The sequence below is a fragment of the Oncorhynchus kisutch genome, linkage group LG1 (genome assembly GCF_002021735.2).
Source record: "Oncorhynchus kisutch isolate 150728-3 linkage group LG1, Okis_V2, whole genome shotgun sequence".
Classification (NCBI taxonomy): Eukaryota; Metazoa; Chordata; class Actinopteri; order Salmoniformes; family Salmonidae; genus Oncorhynchus; species Oncorhynchus kisutch.
This window is the reverse complement of record NC_034174.2, coordinates 57,223,689-57,244,195: the sequence shown is the minus strand read 5'-3', so window position 1 is coordinate 57,244,195 and position 20,507 is coordinate 57,223,689. Positions and strand designations below refer to the sequence as shown.

The window sequence follows — 20,507 nt, the reverse complement described above, 5'->3', positions numbered from 1 at the left end:
GCCAGAGCAAATTTACATGCACCGTATGACTGAATTTTCTTCTGCTGGCTCACCTCTTGAGTTCTACTTGTCTCGCTATTCATTATTGATATTCGTTATTGATAACGTACTGTAAGTAAGTCAAGCGTAAATTAAGCAGTGGAGGGATTCAGTCATAAGGTTCTTTATTTTATTTAACCTTTATTTGCCTGTTGATTGTTTAACTGTTGTTGATTGTTGTCCTTGTGACTGAGTTGCTTAATGAAGTATTTATATCTGTCTATCTAGAATACAAGGTGATTGGCAGCCAAGACTAAGGTTGTGGGAGGAGGCTGACTGTCTCTTGTACTACATAGTGATTGACTATCTCTAACACTGGTCAAGTGAAGTGATTGGCTCTCTTGCAGAGCAATATTTGTGCCTGAGGCAATCCAGGAAGCACTCTTTTCACGCCACTTCGATACCGAAATGACCTTTTCGTTACAGGTTAGATTATAAGGTTAGGAAAAGGGTTAGGGTTAGGGAAAATCCTAACCTGCTACGAAAATCACTTTTTAATGAAAAGTGTGTGTCCCTGTCAGCAAAGACATCAATACACACTAATAAAGAGTGAATGTGTGGGGGTTGATAGGGTGCTTATAAGTACATGTATTTTAGACTGCAGGGAACAAGCTCCTGTTGAGCTGGTCAGGATGATCCTGGTTCCATAGCCATGGGTCTGTCTGATAGTTCAGTTGATTGGACCATGGTGTGTGACCATGTTATACGTTATATATATCATATGTTATATGATAGTTGTTTATCGCCTTAGTAGTCGACTAAGGATGTCACTCACCGGCGGCGTCCACTCACGGGGCTGAACCTCGTGAAGGAGCAGCTCCTCTGGACCACGCACCCATCCGCGGGACTCTCAAACCGCAGCTTCACCGACATTGTTCACTGCCTGCCTGCCTGACACACACACACACACACACACACACACACACACACACACACACACACACACACACACACACACCCACACACACACACACACACACACACACACACACACACACACACACACACACACACACACACACACACACACACACACACACACACACAATGTTGATTTAGTTACTGTACATTCAGCCTACAGTGAACAGACTGAGGGCCTTATCACTCAGGTTATTTTACAATTCCAGGTTTTCTAGGATCCCTCTAAAATGTAAACAAAGTTTAATTGTTTTGTTTCACAGTAAACATTGCTACATTGATAATGAAATCAAACCCCCATACTCACAGCACCAGAATACTTTCTCTCTCTCTTTTATCTCAAGGACACTAACCTTAAATGGTTTTGGCCAGAAAAGCTGGTTATTTGTATTGATATACAATCCAGATAAACAGGATAGGAAGGATATTTTCTATCACAACATAAAAAGAGTATCACTCCTTCATCCCCTCATCTATCCTCCCCCCTCACACACCCTCTTGTGAAGCCAGAAAGACACATCATCAATACTTTCCTCCCTTTCCTCTGTCCCATCCCTCACTCCAAACTAGGAGCGCAGTGACATTCTGTGTGGTGAAGGATGTCTTACGTTTTGTTTTGGACTGTCAGTGTTAATAAGTTAACTTGAGTTAACTTTTTGACATTTTAGTGCAAAACAATGGTTTTATCGCAATTAATCGCATTGTCTGAAAGCATTCAAAACACACTGAAAACATCTAGAATACCTAATCTATACAGTTAAAACAACAAGGTGATGTCAAAACAAGTTGACATTGAGGTTAAAAGAAAGTGTATCAATTTACCTGATTTTGCTAAATCAAGACGTAAATATTCTTCTAAGGCTTTTTGTATAATACTTCTTAAATTACAGATCAATTTCAGCAAATTCAGAAAAAGCAATTGATTTATCACAGTAAATTGTGCTATTAACTGACTACATTTAAAAAATAATTTGACAGCCCTAGTTTTATACTGTCTCCCCTCACATGTCTCAGTTTGTTGTCATCCACTTCATTTGTACATTCTTTAGTGTCAGATGGCTTTTTACTCTCTTCCATAGCCCGCCAGCATCACACACACACACGCGCACACACACACACACACACACACACACACACACACACACACACACACACACACACACACACACACACACACACACACACACACACACACACACACACACACACACACACACACACACACACACACTCCAGCCTTGTCTCTGTGTAAGTTAGGCTCAGATCTAGGCGAGGGCCATGGAGAGATACTGAGATTGAGAACCCAGAACTTCTCATCCTCCCTCGGGTTGTAACTCATGCAATTTCCTGCCGGAGATAGAAATTTGCACAGAACTAAGCAATAGTTTGGACAGTTAAAACATTTTGCTGTTACTCACTAATAAAGGCAACTTAGTGAAACCAGACATAAAATGTCAACACTTTAAACAACATTATACAACTACTAAAATATATTGTAATTAATTTAGACTTTGAAGAAGTAAACATGTAAACATGTCTTGTTCCCTGTCTCCAGTGTGGGTGAGAGCCTTGTACATGTTTATATCTACAACTAAAAAGGATTTGCTTGAGAGGCCATAATGACCAATGCAGCCATTTCTATATCAACATCAAATAATTTCTGGATAACAATTAAGTACCTTACTTGGATTGTTTTCAATTAAAATGGGCATAATGAAACCAAAATAGCTTCTTAGCAAAGAGCAATTTCACAAGCAAGAATTTTGCTAGGCCTGTCTGGGTGTGGTCTGAGTGGGGAGTGTAAAACTGAAAACTAGCTGTTATTGGCAGAAAAGTTAGGATCTCTCGTTCTTATTGGTCTATTAATTACCGCCTGGTAATGTCAGAAGGCAGGCCAAAACTCCATCCCACCAAAACAGACAGACATTTAAGGCGGTCTTTTAAACAGCTCTTACACTAAAAGGGCATTATCATTTTAATAGTATTATTCCAACCTCATAGTGTGGAAATATATAGAAAATCATGTTGAAGGGCCTTCAATGTTTCAACTCAATGACGCAATGCAGGGTTATCCAGTTTAAGATAGTCCTTTCTGTTTAGCTACATAATACTTTATGAATGGAGGTAGCACAAGATCAAAGAGACTCCAGTCAAGGCAAAGAGGCAAATCAGCCTATTAAAATACTTTATGTCAGTTTGTGTCTAACGTGTCACTGGATATACTCTAGCCAAGCACATCTCTGCTGCAGTACTGATTCATTGTAATTGTGAAAGAGTCTAAGGGAAGCAATGGTCAGAGTAACCAAGGGAAGTAATGGTCAGGGCACTGCGAGTGGCGCAGCGGTTTAAGGTATTGCATCGCAGTGCTTGAGGTGTCACTACAGACCCAGGTTTGATCCCAGGCTGTGTCACAGCTGGCTGTGACCAGGAGACCCATGAGGCGGGCGCATCCTTGGCCGGCCAGGATGTCCTTGTCCCATCGTGCTCTAGCAACTGCTTGTGGTGGGTTGGGCGCCTGCAAGCTGACTTCATTCGCCAGGCTGGCTGGCTTCCGGGTTAAGTGAGCAGTGCAGCTTGGCAGGGTTGTATTTTGGAGGCTGCATGGCTCTCGACCTTCGGCTCTCCTGTGTCCGTACGGGAGTTGCAGCGATGGGACAAGAGTGTAACTACCAATAATAATAAAACGTTTCAAAAATGGTCTAATATGCGGAACAACCATGCCAAGAGGTGAAATAAAAGTGTAGGCTAGGATAGAGATCAAGACAGAGACCGACAAGAGGCAAATGTTACGTTCACACACTCTCCGAGAAAGACCTTTGGATCTCCTGAGGTAACTTCAGCGTCTGTGTACGTTTGGATCCTTCAGCTTTCAGTGTCAGATCTGCACAACCACCAGAGAAAAAATGTACACAACAGGGGAGGGACTCAGCGAGATTAACTTTGAAAAAAAAAACATTTTTGGCTCATCTGAAAACGGTTACATTCTCCCTGTGAGAGATTTGTCCCCAACAGTGGCAAAATAAACAGGGATGATTTGAGTGGGAAGGAGTTGACTTTATGAGAGCCATCATCGCACATGTTCCAACACACGGCTTTAATAAACACATCTCCTCTGCTCTCTGAGAGTGTATGGCTCAGATGGTGTTCAGAGCAGCGTGTACCATTTCCATAATAATATTAGCGCTGGTATATCTGTAGGAAGTGAAAAAGGATTAAGATTCAGCAACTTCATGGCTGATGAAGTTACTGAAAGTCTTTTAATCTTGACACCGGTGTTCACTTTGACTCGGATAGCCGTGTCTCTCCACATGACAACGCTGCAGTTACCAAGCCCGGGCCAACTGAAATATTAGCACAAAGAAAGGATCCAGTAAGAAAAATGTCCTTGTGGAAACTCACGAGACAATCTGGAGACTCACATCTCACAGTTCTTGTTTGCTTGTTTCTTTGCTATTTTCCATGCAGTGGCCCAGATTCACTAGAATTATTCTCATATTTGACACAATGTCGAAACATTATGTCAAGGCAGTGTTGAAATCTGTATTTCATGAGTCCACTTAGTCGGTGTTGACTTTTACAAACCTGCGTTTTTATTTCGTCGCCTGAATACCTCCCCTCACGACACAAAAAGGTGACATAGTCTAGAAATTTAGTCCACATTCTAAAGTCATGTTCAAAATTATTGGCACCCTTGATAAAGATGAGCAAAAAAAGACAGCATAAAATAAATGCTACAAATACTGAGCTTATATGTACAACCTTATATATATTATTTTATACTAATATAATTACTCAGCGAAAGAGATTTTGTTTAACAAGTCATTCGATAAAAAATAAAAAAGATTGGCACCCCTGTTCTTCAATTCCTTTCAATACCTCACATTGTGAGCATAAAGGCACTGAGTCTTTTTCTAAAATGTTTCCAAAGATTGGAGAACACATTGGGAAGGATATAAGACCATTCCTCCATACAGAATCTTTCGTGATCCTTGATATCCTTCGCTCTGCACTTATGGCCTGCCATCTTCACTTCAAACCACAGGTTTTCAATGGGCTTCAAGTCCGGAGATTGCGATGGCCATTGCAAAATGTTGGTTTTGTGGCCAATGAATTATTTCTTTCAAACCAGGTTTTTTGGTTGTGTACACAGTTTAGCAGATGTTATGCTGTAGTAGGTGTAGCGAAATGCTTACGTCTTAACAATGCAGTAAAATGTCAAACAAGAACGCAAATAATTCAAATGTTATTATATATATATATTTTTTTACTAGAAATCAAGAATGTTTGGACGAATCCAATTAACAACCCAAATAGCGCTGTAACAGTAATCAAAATGTAATTTACACGTATATACACCAGACAAATGTACACAAGATATACTAAGAATTATATGTACAGTAGTAAATATATTAGAATGAGCTATGTCAAGAATCTAGTATATGTCAAAAATCTTTGTGGATTTTAATGTGTGCTTGGGGTTATTGTCTTGCTAGAAATCCACTTGCTGGCAAGTTTCAGCCTCCTGGCCGAGACAATCAGGTTTTTGGCGGAAATGTCCTGGTACTGGGTAAAGTTGATGATGTCATTGACCTTAACAAGGGCCCCAGGACCAGTGGAAGCACCCTCCTTTTGAAGCTTCAAGTCTGTTATTTGAACTCAATCAGCATGATAAAGTGATCTCCAGCCTTGTCCTCGTCAACACTCACGCCTGTGTTAACGCGAGAATTACTGACATGATGTCAGCTGGTCCTTTTGTGGCAGGGCTGAAATGCAGTGGAAATGTTTTTTGGGGGGATTCAGTTCATTTGCATGGCAAAGAGGGACTTTGCAATTCATTGCAATTCATCTGATCACTCTTCATAACATTCTGGAGTATATACAAATTGCCATTATACAAACTGAGGCAGCAGACTGTGAAAATGCATATTTGTGTCATTCTCAAAACTTTTGACCATGACTGTATATATAAAAAACATTCTTAAAAAGTTGACATCACTATAGAAAGAATTGGCATTGTGTAAACCTTTTTAGTTTTCTTTGACTGATTGAGGATGTTGTCTATTGTAATGATGAGCATTCTTTTCAGTTACCCGGATCTTTTGGCTCTGTTCACCTAAAAGAGCCGTTCATTTTTCTGCCAAACAGCTCTACGTTGAGTGGTGTGTGGACCAGAATGAGGATCTCTCCTCACTACCTAATGAATGGTTATTTTACAGATGCGATCCGGTTCCTGACGTTAACCAAAAAGAGTAGTTCATTCGCAAACGACCCTTTCTCGTTGTTACTAAGTCACTGTTTTGGGAAGTGATGTTTCTCCTCTCTTCTCTGCATGTTGAACATAGCTGTTCACTCAGGGGACTGTTAGTCATCAATGCACTTTAACTCCAGCATGACCGTTCCCCAAGAGCCAGTCAGCTTCCTTTGGCTCTGAGCCACAGATGACGGGGCCTCGCAATGCATAATCTGATAATCATAATAGTATGTCTGTTTCTTTGCTCTCCTCGCAAAAAAAAAAAACGAACAACGAGCCTCTCCTAAGGAGGCATTTGTAAAGTATAAACACCCTGGAACATTTGGACCTATATGGAAATAAAGCGTATGAAAGTTGTTGAACCCAATTAAGTCCATGGCGCAACGTATGTTTAAGTAGTGAGTGAGTGAGTGAGTAGGTGAGTGAGTGAATGAGTGAGTGAGTGAGTAAGTGAGTAAGTGAGTGAGTAAGTGAGTGAGTGAGTGAGTGAGTGAGTGAGTGAGTGAGTGAGTGAGTGAGTGAGTGAGTGAGTGAGTGAGTGAGAGAGAGTGTAAGAGAGAGCGAGATACATGTTTTCACTGACACTGAAAAGCTGTTTCACAGAGATGGAGGAATGGGGAGGGGAAGGGGTAGGGGCTACAGAGGGAAAACCAGAATCCCCAGAAAGCAGCATTTATTGAGCAGGGTGGAGGTGGGGAGCGCACAAAATGTTCCACCTTTTTGTTTTGAGTTTTACTGACTGGACAAGAGGTAAGGAGACTATAAGCGTTTCTCCATATGCTGTGGTTGAGTAAAGAGACGTGAATTGTTGTTTCCTAGGAGATAACATCCTGCAATTGTGTATGTAATTCATCCTCCAACCACAAGGGAGAGGAAAGCAACGGAGCGCATCGTTCAATTCTATCAGTGTATGGGTATGTATGCATGTGCATTCACTTAGACTTAGAGAGTAAGGCTAAAAGAGACACAATATCAAAAACAATCAGAACTCTACCTCAACTTCGCTTCATCCAAATGTACAGAACCAGTCATAAGTTTGGACACACCTACTCATTCAAGGGTTTTTCTTTATTTTTCCTACTTTCTATATTGTAGAATAATAGTGAAGACATCAAAACTATGAAATAACACATATGGAATTATGTAGTAACCAAAAAAGTGTTAAACAAATCAAAATATATTTTATATTTAAGATTTTTCAAAGTAGCCACCCTTTGCCTTAATGACAGCTTTGCACATTCTTGGCATTCTCTCAACCAGCTTCATGAGGTAGTCACCTGGAATGGATTTCAATTAACATGTGCACCTTGTTAATGAAAAGTTAATTAGTGGAATTTTTTCAACAGCTCAAGTAAGCAAAGAGAAACGACAGTCCATCATTACTTTAAGACATGAATATCAAATTTCAAGAACTTTGAAAGTTCCTTCAAGTGCAGTCGCAAAAACCATCAAGAGCTATGATAAAACTGTCTCTCATGAGGTCTGCCACAGGAAAGGAAGACCCAGAGTAAACTCTGCTGCAGAGGATAAATTCATTAGAGTTAACTGCACCTCAGATTGTAGCCAAAATAAATGCTTCACAGAGTTCAAGTAACAGACACATCTCAACATCAACTGTTTAATGGAGACTGTGTGAATCAGGCCTTCATTGCTGCAAAGAAACCACTACTAAAGGACACCAATAATAAGAAGAGACTTGCTTGGGCCAAAAAACACAAGCAATGGACATTAGACTGGTGGAAATCTGTCCTTTGGTCTGATGAGTCCAAATTTGAGATTTTTGGTTCCAACCGCCGTTTCTTTGTGAGATGCAGAGTAGGTGAATGAATGATCTACGCATGTGTGGTTCCCACCGTGAAGCATGGAGGAGGAGGTGTGATGGTGTGGGGGTGCTTTGCTGGTGACACTGTCGTGATTTATTTAGAATTCAAGGCACACTTAACCAGCAAGGCTACCACAGCATTCTGCAATGATTTGCCATCCCATCTGGCGTTGCACTTAATGGGACTATCATTTGTTTTTCAACAGGACAATGACCCAAAACACACCTCTAGGCTGTGTAAGGGTTATTTAACCAATAAGGAGAGTGATGTAGTGCTGCATCAGATGACCTGGCCTCCACAATCACCCGACCTCAACCCAATAGAGATGGTTTGGGATGAGTTGGACCGCAGCGTGAAGGAAAAGCAGCCAACAAGTGCTCAGCATATGTGGGAACTCCTTCAAGACTGTTGGAAAAGCATTCCTCATGAAGCTGGTTGAGAGAATGACAATAGTGTGCAAAGCTGTCATCAAGGCAAAGGGTGGCTACTTTGAAGAATCTCAAATATAAAATACATTTTGATTTGTTTAACACTTTTTTGGTTACTACATTATTCCATGTGTTATTTCATAGTTTTCTTGTCTTCATTATTATTCTACAATATAGAAAATAGGAAAAATAAAGAAAAACCCCTGAATGAGTAGGTGTGTCCAAACTTTTGACTGGTGCTGTACATGCAAACATACTGTATGAATACTCCTCGCATCCCACCCAAGAGAGAGGGAAAAAGAGACACGCCCCAAATCAGTTCCTTGTGTTTCCAGCTTCACATGTGCTTGTGTACATTGGAGAAGGGGGCCTATGTTTACATGTGAGAGGTATGACGTATGCTGGGCTCTCATAAGGGGGCTACTCAAACGTCCAGAGCCAGCCCCACCCAGAGATTGTGTAAATCACTCACAGGTCAGCAGTAATTGTTAAGAAACAGCCTCCCCAATGGGCAGAAAGGTCCACAATAGGGCCCAGAGGAGGGACCCTGACACAAACACACACAGACAGACCTAGGCTATACACTTCCCCCAATATACCTACACAATACTCACATACACTACATGACCAAAGGTATGTGGACACCTGCTCGTTGAACATCTCATTCCAAAATCATGGGCATCTTTACTGTTATAACAAGCTACACTCTCCAGGGAAGGCTTTCCACTAGATGTTGGAACATTGCTACTGGGACTTGCTTCCATCCAGCCACAAGAGCATTAGTGAGGTCGGGCACTGATGTTGGGCAATTAGGCCTGGCTCGCAGTCGACATTCCAATTCATCCCAAAGGTGTTCGATGGGGTAGAGGTCAGGGCTCTGTGCAGGTCAGTCAAGTTCTTCCACACCAATCTCGCAGGTAGCGTTCTTCTGTATGAACCTCACTTTGTGCACGGGTATTGTCATGCTGAAACAGGAAAGGGCCTTCCCCAAACTATTGACACAAGTTTGGAAGCATAGAATCATCTAGAATGTCATTGTATGCTGTAAAGTTAAGATTTCCCTTCACTGGAACTAAGGGGCCCAGTCCCAACCATGAAAATCAGCACAGGCCATTATTCCTCCTCCACCAAACATTATAATTGGCACTATGCATTCAGGCAGGTAGCGTTCTCTTGGAATCCCCCCAAACCAGATTTGTCCGTCGAACTGTCAGATGGTGAAGCGTGATTCATCCCTTCAGTGAACACCTTTCCGCTACTCCAGAGTTAAATGGCGGCAAGCTTTACACCCTTCCAGCCAACGCTTGGCATTGCGCATGGTGATCTTAGGCTGACATTGCTTCCAGAGGCAGTTTGGAACTCTGTAGTGTTGCAACAAAGGACAGACGCTTCAGCACTCGGCGGTCCATTTCTGTGAGCTTGTGTGGCCTACCACTTCGCTGCTGAGCTGTTGTTCTTCCTAGACGTTTCCACTTCACAATAACAGCACTTACAGTTGAACAGGTCAGCTCTAGCAGGGCAGAAATTTGATGAACTGACTTGTTGTAAAGGTGGCATCCTATGATGGTGCCACGTTGAAAGTCACTGAGCTCTTCAGTAAAGGCCATTCTACTGCCAGTGTTTGTCTATGGAGATTGCATGGCTGTTTGCTCGATTGAATACACCTGTCAGAATCGGGTGTGCCTGAAATAGCCAAATGCACTAATTTGAAGGGATGTCCACATATACAGTGCCTTGCGAAAGTATTCGGCCCCCTTGAACTTTGCGACCTTTTGCCACATTTCAGGCTTCAAACATAAAGATATAAAACTGTATTTTTTTTGTGAAGAATCAACAACAAGTGGGACACAATCATGAAGTGGAACGACATTTATTGGATATTTCAAACTTTTTTAACAAATCAAAAACTGAAAAATTGGGCGTGCAAAATTATTCAGCCCCCTTAAGTTAATACTTTGTAGCGCCACCTTTTGCTGCGATTACAGCTGTAAGTCGCTTGGGGTATGTCTCTATCAGTTTTGCACATCGAGAGACTGAATTTTTTTTCCCATTCCTCCTTGCAAAACAGCTCGAGCTCAGTGAGGTTGGATGGAGAACATTTGTGAACAGCAGTTTTCAGTTCTTTCCACAGATTCTCGATTGGATTCAGGTCTGGACTTTGACTTGGCCATTCTAACACCTGGATATGTTTATTTTTGAACCATTCCATTGTAGATTTTGCTTTATATTTTGGATCATTGTCTTGTTGGAAGACAAATCTCCGTCCCAGTCTCAGGTCTTTTGCAGACTCCATCAGGTTTTCTTCCAGAATGGTCCTGTATTTGGCTCCATCCATCTTCCCATCAATTTTAACCATCTTCCCTGTCCCTGCTGAAGAAAAGCAGGCCCAAACCATGATGCTGCCACCACCATGTTTGACAGTGGGGATGGTGTGTTCAGGGTGATGAGCTGTGTTGCTTTTACGCCAAACATAACGTTTTGCATTGTTGCCAAAAAGTAAAATGTTGGTTTCATCTGACCAGAGCACCTTCTTCCATGTTTGGTGTGTCTCCCAGGTGGCTTGTGGCAAACTTTAAACGACACTTTTTATGGATATCTTTAAGAAATGGATTTCTTCTTGCCACTCTTCCATAAAGGCCAGATTTGTGCAATATACGACTGATTGTTGTCCTATGGACAGAGTCTCCCACCTCAGCTGTAGATCTCTGCAGTTCATCCAGAGTGATCATGGGCCTCTTGGCTGCATCTCTGATCAGTCTTCTCCTTGTATGAGCTGAAAGTTTAGAGGGACGGCCAGGTCTTGGTAGATTTGCAGTGGTCTGATACTCCTTCCATTTCCATATTATCGCTTGCACAGTGCTCCTTGGGATGTTTAAAGCTTGAGAAATCTTTTTGTATCCAAATCCGGCTTTAAACTTCTTCACAACAGTATCTCGGACCTGCCTGGTGTGTTCCTTGTTCTTCATGATGCTCTCTGCGCTTTTAACGGACCTCTGAGACTATCACAGTGCAGGTGCATTTATACGGAGACTTGATTACACACAGGTGGATTGTATTTATCATCATTAGTCATTTAGGTCAACATTGGATCATTCAGAGATCCTCACTGAACTTCTGGAGAGAGTTTGCTGCACTGAAAGTAAAGGGGCTGAATAATTTTGCACGGACAATTTTTCAGTTTTTGATTTGTTAAAAAAGTTTGCAATATTCAATAAATGTCGTTCCACTTCATGATTGTGTCCCACTTGTTGTTGATTCTTCACAAAAAATACAGTTTTATATCTTTATGTTTGAAGCCTGAAATGTGGCAAAAGGTCGCAAAGTTCAAGGGGGCCGAATACTTTCGCAAGGCACTGTATATAGTGTATGTATACCCCCACACTCAGACATTCAAAGAAATAACAAACACATAAATAAGCACACAACACACACAACCTGGACCACAGGCTAACCACTGGAACCCTCACCAGAGAGACCAAGACAAGAGGGTCTTGTAAAGAAAAGGCCCGTAACGTGAATACCCATTAAACCTTGATACTAATTCTGTAACCCGAAACGATGAGATGCTTTAGCGCCATACAAGCCAGCACAAACTTGCTTTAAACACATCGTTCACATACAGGGAACGTTTACATTTTTGTTGTTGTTGAGATATTCGGGTATATAATGGTTAGTCAAAATGTTTTCTCCAGATGCTGCATGCCTCTCTCCATGCTTGCTCTCTGTTCCCTTTCGGTGATGAGCTTGGCCCCTGCATGATTTATCATGGCATCTTAATCATTCCCTTATTGTTGTCATATCTTCATCATGGCATAATTAACAGCATTATTTATTTGCTGAAATGAATCAAATGTAAATCAAATGACATTTCTGCCTCTAAAGTTGAAGTCAAACCCTGTTTTGTAGTGCCAAATGTGAGAAATTATATCTGAACGATTGTTGCCCTTTCCCCATATTAGTATTGTGCTCATCAGTTATAACCTTTCTCTTGACAATAGGAAGGCCATGCATATCTATCTTCCAGGTAATGTCCCAAATGGCACTCTATTCCCTATAGGGTGCACTACTTTTGACCAGGGCCAATAGAGTACATTGTGTATAGGGAATAGGGTGTAACTTCAGACATTCAAATCAAGTCAAACTTTATTTGTGCGCCGAATACAACAAGTGTAGACTTTACCGTGAAATGCTTACTTACAAGCCCTTAACCAACAGCGCAGTTCAAGAAGAGTTAAGAAAACATTTACCAAGTAGACTAAAATAAAAAGTAATAATAAAAAGTAACACAATAAGAATAACAATAATGAGGCTATATAGAGGGGGCAACTTGTACCGAGTCAGTGTGCGGGGGTACAGGTTAGTTGAGGTAATTTGTACATGTAGGTGGGGGTGAAGTGACTATGCATAGATAATAGACAGTGAGTAGCAGCAGTGTACAAAATGGGGGGGGGGGGGGGGGTCAATGTAAATTGTCCGGTGGCGATTTTATTAATTGTTCAGCAGTTTTATGGCTTGGGGGTAGAAGCTGTTGAGGAGCCTTTTAGTTCTAGACTTGGAGTTCCAGCACTGTCTATAACTTGGGTGACTGGAGTCTCTGACAATTTTATGGTCTTTCCTCTGACACCGCCTATTGTATAGGTCCTGGATGGCAGGAAGCTTGGCCCCAGAGATGTACTGGGCCATACGCACTACCCTCTGTAGCTCCTTATGGTCAGATGCCGAGCAGTTGCCTTGCCAGGCGGTGATGCAACCGGTCAGGATGCTCTCGATGGTGCAGCTGTAGAACTTTTGAGGATCTGGGGACCCATACCAAATCTTTTCAGTCTCCTGAGGGGGAAAAGGTTTTGTCGTGCCCTCTTCACGACTGTCTTGGTAGTAATCGCAGTTCTGATGTCCAGAAGTTATTTTCGGTCATAAGATACGGTAGCAGCAACATTATGTACACAATAAGTTTAAAAAATAAGTTACACAAAACAAAACAAAAATAACAAAATACCACAATTGGTTGGGAGAATGTAAAACGCCAGCCATGTTCTTCGGCGCCATCTTGATTCAAAGCTGTTACGAAAAATAAAATAAAATAGGAAAGACTCCACTTCCTGACTTACATAAAGGACGGTTCTTGGGGTATTCATGTAGGTTTGTACCGTGGGAGCATCAAAGGATATCCCACACCTCTCCAAGACCTGTATATGTGTATGTATACTGTATGTGTACTTCGATGGGGTGGGTTCAAAGCAGGAGTATACTTTTGGTTGGACCTTAAGTGCAGTTGACCAATACATGTATCTTAATCTAAATGTGTGTCGTCGGTCTAGACAGACAATGACGATTATTTAAGGTGTGTGTGTGTGTGTGTGTGTGTGTGTGTGTGTGTGTGTGTGTGTGTGTGTGTGTGTGTGCTTGTGTGCACATGCGTGTGCAGAGTGAGGAGGGAATACATTCTAATGTACTCCCCTGCTGACTCTGTGAATTGAAGGCAAACCTGGAAAAGATGTCAGATTCTGTTATGCGTTACTTGAATGCAGTGCTTGGCATAGGGAGGGAAAAGGAAGGACTATGTGTCTGGCTAATCGCTAGCCAGCAGGTAAAATTGTATAGAAACAGATGATAGTTTTCAATATTTTATATGAAAAAAGTTTTATGTGCATTTTGACTTTATGTGAATATAATGTCTTTCCCATGCAACATTCTGCATCATTATGATCACCATATTGTTCAAAAACAACTGTTGTTTTCCCCCAAAAAACATGCTAATAAAATGTGATGAGCAGGGCCAGTTCCAAGCCTAAGCAACGTAAGTGGTCGCTAGGGGGCCCCCAATCCGAGTCACCCCCCCCACCCCCAAATCAAAAAATATTATTATTTGGGGCCCAGTCCCAACCAAATATTATTATTTATTTTTTGATTTGGGGGTGGAGGGGTGACTCAGTCGGGGTCTCAACTTACTATTGAGAGTATAAGAATAGTAGAAAATACCAGGTACAATTTCAAAATTTGGTAGTGCATTAGCAGTTTTTCTCATTAGTTCTTCTCATTATGTCAGTCACTCAATTAGCCATGTCAGCTAACAATTTTGAGAGTGGAGGTTAGTCTAGCCAGCTATTTTATCTTTATTTTACTAGGCAAGTCAGTTAAGAACAAATTATTATTTTCAATGACGGCCTAGGAACAGTGGGTTAACTGCCTGTTCAGGGGCAGAACGACAGATTTGTACCTTGTCAGCTCGGGGATTTGAACTTGCAACCTTCCGGTTACTAGTCCAACGCTCTAACCACTCGGCTACCCTGCCGCCCTAATATCTATACTTAGTAGTAGTAGTAATCATGTCTGAATACCGACCTGGCACAAAGGGCACGTGCCCAGGGGCCCTGACCTCCAGGGTGCCCCCATTGATTTTGTTAATCATTCTCACTCAGATATCATATTAACATGGCATACTGTAAGTGATTACAAAATGTGTAGAATTGCAGGAAATTAGCTATAAAACAGAAGAAATTATCTGAAAATTATCTGTTATTGCCAGAGAGGTTTGGAACTGTCTTTATTTTTGGTCTATTAACTACTTTACTGCATGGTGATGTCACCTTGGAAGGCCAACACACCATCCCACCAAAACAGCCTGAAATTTCAGGCAGCTCTTACCAATAGCTCTTACACCAGAAGGGCATTATCATCATGTTCACAATTTCACAGTATTATTATAAACTCATAGTGCGGAAATATATATGAAATAAGGAAAATATTTTTGACTGCACTGGGCCTTTAAAACTGGTGATGAGGAGACTGGTTAAACAGTCAATGTTTCAGGGAAACAAACAAATGTTTTTAACAATTCCCTTTAGAAGCAAAGAGGGTCACATGCACACGATTTCCACAGTGTCAACAAAAATAAAGGCTAGGTTTTTTGGTTTAAACCCGAGCCCAAACTCTCTCCCCTTTAGTATTTGTAGAGAGCCACTTTGAAAGCCTGAGAGATGACAGGGCACTCAGAGACATATCCACGAGGAGTTCAATCAAGGCTTCTTTCAAGTTGATATTTTTGTTCTGTTTTGTTTTAATGGATCCCAGAGCTACTGGTGCCCTGCATCCTGTTTGTGTGGAATGCCAGATGGGCTGTATTAGTTCTGCATCCCAAATGGCACCCTGTTCCCTATGGACCCTGCTCAAAAGTAGTGCATTACATGTTCATAGGGAATAGCATAACAAGCTTCCCCCATGTCTCCCCATGACTAGACTCCTGGGATCATGGCTCCTGTACAGTGGCCCTGAAGGGACATTCACGACTTACACTGGACCTTGTTTACTTTAGGCTGTAATGGATACAATAAAGGGCACAGAGGACAGTACAAACTGTCCAGTAAGTGTTCTTTTTTAAAATGTCTCTCTCTCTCTATCTCACATATATATATATATATATATATATATATATATATATATATATATATATATATATGTATGTACATACATACATACATACACACACACCTCAGTTGGAGGCAATGGGATGTTGGCTCTCGTTTGAAATGCAAAACACTCACAGGCCTGCATCCCATTCCCATCCTTCCTCTATTACTTCTCTCCTCATTCTTATTTTCGAAACGACTTATGTTCCAGGCAGAGGCAAAATCCCATTGCGGGAAGAAAAATAAGAATTCACAGGGGAAGAATCAGTATTACATGCTCTGGTACACCAGTGGGAAGTATAGCCATTGAAGTCACTGCAAAAAGTTTGCCCCCACAACAACTAACGTTCAGCAGAACTCCTAGCTCAATAACTTCATGATGAAGTCTTGTTTCCTATTAGCACTGCACCTTTTTAGCGGCATATGCCAATGCCTCCATACATTACTAATGTAAATGGTCATCTGGAAAAGTAAAACCGGATATGTGACTCCAGAGGATGGGGGTGCATAGAATGTTCCTATGTGTGCCATGGCATAGTTCCACAAATACCTTCCTGTAGTAGATGCCATTGTTCTCCAAAGCCACAGAAAGTGACACCCTTTTTCTCCAAAGCCACAGAAAGTGGCACAATCCTATTAATTATCATAGATGAACAGCTACTGCCGACCTGTTTTGATCAATCTTATTCCATATCTTTATCGGATATGGACAGGCTAACTCTATCAAAAGGTCTAGTTAATCATTGCAACTCAGTAGGTCTACTGTTACAAGAGAGCCTTCTGAGGATGTTTCCATAAAACATTTCCGTACACATTTTTTCCTCTCAGAGTAATCAATGTTTTGGGTGTTAGGCACCATTCTGGGTATTATTTCGAAGCCAGGGAGGGATGTGTGTGGTTGTGTCCCAAATGAACCCTATTCCCTATGTAGTGCACTACAAGCTAGGAGGCTTCATCCCTGGGGGTTGAGGAGGGAACATGGGGCACACAGAGGCCATGTGTCAGTCTTAAAAATAAATAGTTTGCAAACTTTTGCTAACGCTAGCTAACACATTCCATTTGTTTTCTGTTAGCCAAACATTCTATACTAACTGTACAAATCAATCTTCACATGCCGTTCTTATATGGCCTATTATCTAATATATAATTCATTTGAAAGCTTTATTTTTCTCAGTAAAACGATACAGTTCTTATATGATCATTTACAATTTTTCCCATTTACTTTCTATGGTTTTGGACAGTCATTTGTTGTTGTTTCCTTTCCGGAAGGCTATTTTGTTTATTTAAGATATTCGATTTTGGGGGGATTGAAATGAAGATCTTGGAATATGGCTAGCTGCCATGGAGTTTATTATGTGCATGACGGAGTTGACATAAATCCACCTTATTTGGACAGTCCGGATAGTCCATCTGTAGATGCTCTACAGATGGTCATACTATCAACAAACCAAGGTTATTATAGTAAACTAAAACAAAAGCTAATCATGAAATTACTATTTCGTAAACTGAAATAGAATAACTAATAAACCCGTTTGAAAAACTAAAACAATACTGAAATTATTATCTTTGACTCCAAAAGGAACTATAAATAAAATAAAACCATCATGAATTATGTTCAGTAAAAAAATTAATTGTCTACATTTTGGGTAAAAATCGAATGGGGGTTTTAAGCTATTTTTTCGAATGTGGTTTTCAAGCTTCTGAATCTTACGGCCCCACTGAGAGGACGTTGCCACGCGCAGCACCGCAGATATTGGTTACGTTCCCCTGATCAGACGTCACATGCATCAACCAGCAGTGAACTGCGCAATATATTGATAAATTCATCTTGTCCGAGAGAGATTCACATGGTTATCAAAGCATCACGTAGGCTAAGCCTATACGAAAACAGAACCCTTATTTGAAGTGTTTCTAAAAATCCCCTATGGGAAAAATGAATGGTGGAAAAACAACAAGATCCATTTCTCTGTCTGTTCTCTGGATGTTCTTGTCCCATCATGCACTGGCAACTCATTTGACGGGCCGGGCGCAGTGTACACCTGACAACACATTGGGGCAGGTGGCTTCCGGGTTAAGTGGGCATTGTGTCAAGAAGCAGTGCGGCTTGGCTGGGTTGTGTTTCGGAGGACGCATGGCTCTAGAACATTGCCTCTCCCAAGTCTGTACCAATTGGGTAAAAAAAATACAGGTGTGCAAAGCTCTTAGACTTACCCAGAAAGACTCACAGCTGTAATTGCTGCCATAGGCAGTTGAATATCTGATAAATTACATTATATTTTTTAAATGTTAGAATTTTTCCTCCACTTTGACAGAGTGTATTTTGTGTAGGTCATTGGCAAACAAATGACAATTAAATCCATTTTAATCCCACTTTGTAACACAACAAAGTGTGTAAAATGTCAAGGGGTGGTAATTCTTTCTAAAAGCACTGTACATGGTGTGATAGCTGATACTGTGGTCTATACAAATATACAACAAATGTTGTTAAAATGAAGAAAAAAGATGTGATTGTCCCGATTTACAAGAATAACTATCATCACAGAGACAGACCTACACTCTAAGAGAAAAAGGTTATTCCATGTTAATGGCTTGTCTAGGCAAGGTAATGGATCCTGAGAGCTGCTCAACTGACGTCTTTATTTTTCTCTTTGATTTAAAAACATTTACCTCTTCCACTGAATTCCATTGCCATACGGTATGGGGAAAAAACAGTTCTCACAACTGGAACTGAAACATTAATTCCTGGCTTGGATTTTCTCTCCCTTTCAGAGTTTCATATTTCATATTTCTCAAGTGAGTAGTTTAATCTGGAATTCAGTTTCAGGTTCTCACAAAATGGCATCAATGCGAGTTGCAGAGGGGTGGTGGAGGAAGGGTGGGATGGGGATTGGTGGGTGGGATCGAGTGGACGAGGGTGGAGGGTTATGATGACAGTACACTACTAAGTGGGATAGCACCATTGAAAGCATGTCCTGGGTCTAAGGCATTGTTCAGTCATTTTTAAGAGACATAGTTTAGCCATTTTTCACAATTTTGCCCTATTTATCTTTAAATTAAGGATTGCAGCAACCCTCCATGTCACCCTGCTATTAAGCCTACATGGGACCTGTCCGACTCTTCCTTGGAGGCTGCTTTTGATTTGCGTGTGTCAAAGCTCTGTTAGCCCTCATTACTCACACCAAAGCGGGTATCACTTCAGAATAGACATCATCTGCTTTGCAATCTCTGGGAGAAACCCCAAGATAAAGTAGCCCAAAGAGAGCCCTAGTGTACAGTAAACAAAAACACCACTTCTACACAACCATGCAACGTTATACAGTATTTAACTCGAAGCTAGAGGTTCCCCCACCTGTGGAAAGCACAGCTTGAAAGCGTTCAGTCCCCTCAAGTTTTCCCATCAGATAGATTGGGGCTCACCATTTTCCGTGAGCACGTGCCAGAGTTTGAAAAATAAACACGGAGGCTGCAGACTTGTGAGAAGACATGAGGCTTACTTGTTTTGAAATATCGCCCTGCAGAAGTCAAACCTCTGCTCCAGCCTTGTTGTTTATGTTTGATCTGGCAAGCAACAGTCCAAGGGGTTCATGAGAAACTATGGCCGACATGCACTGTAAACAACTTTATCATCTGCATAGGCTCTCTGGATAAATGCAAACATGTTTTTGGGCTAAAAGTCTCATTTTCATCCCCTGGAAACAAAATTGTACGTATGACTGTCATCCTGATGAGCGATTGCCTTGAAATCTAAAAGGTGGACACTGAATGAACACAGCCAAAGCATGCGATACCTTTGACAGATCAAGAGGCAAAGTAAATAATGGAAGTACAGTATTAGCACTGAATGCAAATGTTTGACCTTACCTGATAGAAAACACACTCCTATCCTAGGGTGAATGTGTATCCGACAGCCTCTTGAAGTGCCTCTGTGCTGCTCATCTCCAGAGCTATTGGTGTGTGTGTGTGTGTGTGTGTGTGTGTAGGCTGGGCGGCTGCCTGCTGACTTCTGATTGCAGAGAGACGGCTAAGCTGAGAGGCTCCAGGAGGTAGAAGTGACACTGGATTCCGAGAAGCTGCTTGGAAGAGAGGCTCGACACATCAAATACTACTCGGCAAATTCTCTCTCCCTCTCTCTGCTCCCACTCTCTCCTCTGCATCCTCTCTCTCTCTCTTGCTCCGTGTCATTCCCCCTCTCACGTCCAAGTTAAGGGTCTCCACTCCACTCCTCCCCTGCACTCTTTTCCCCAACCCCATATGCTTTGTCATTTCTCTCTCCTTCTCTTCCCCCCGCCCATTGTTTTCAGTGTAATTTCTATTCTTTTGTCTTTCTGGCCCAGTGTTACTTTAAAGCTGTAAATTAAAATGCTTCAGAGCCCTCTCCCCCTCCCCTTGGTCAGTTTCACGTTTGGCAGCTTGACTGAAACAGAAAACTTGGCAATCACACCGTCCATACAGCTCTATTACACAGAGTTATTGCGACTCTACTACACAAAGGAATAACCCAAGAGGTGTCATGTGGGGAAACCAGCAACACTGAGAGATTGAATTAAATGAACCCACAATACCTGTCACAAAACATCTCTAGAGGTCCCAAATATAACATTTTGAGAGAAGGGCGACATAGTAACTCTTTCTCCCTTTCCCT

General features: G+C 41.5%; 1 protein-coding gene across 5 annotated transcripts in view; it reads right to left on the bottom strand.

Annotated features, from left to right (window-relative positions):
* The window catches only part of ripor3 (RIPOR family member 3), a 58,023-nt gene extending 37,977 nt beyond the window's left edge, over positions 1–20,046 (bottom strand). For 2 of the 5 annotated variants that reach the window (XM_020483213.2, XM_020483221.2), the window contains exons 1-2: positions 19,727–20,046; positions 815–926 (exon numbers count right to left, since the gene is read on the bottom strand). In XM_020483213.2, coding sequence (XP_020338802.2) covers positions 815–912 — 98 coding nt within the window. In that variant the 5' untranslated portion in view covers positions 913–926; positions 19,727–20,046. Of the gene's footprint in view, positions 1–814; positions 931–19,726 lie in introns of all 5 variants that reach the window. The other 3 variants (XM_031827465.1, XM_031827488.1, XM_031827482.1) reach the window with 2 other exon arrangements.
* Positions 20,047–20,507: the final 461 nt, after the last annotated feature.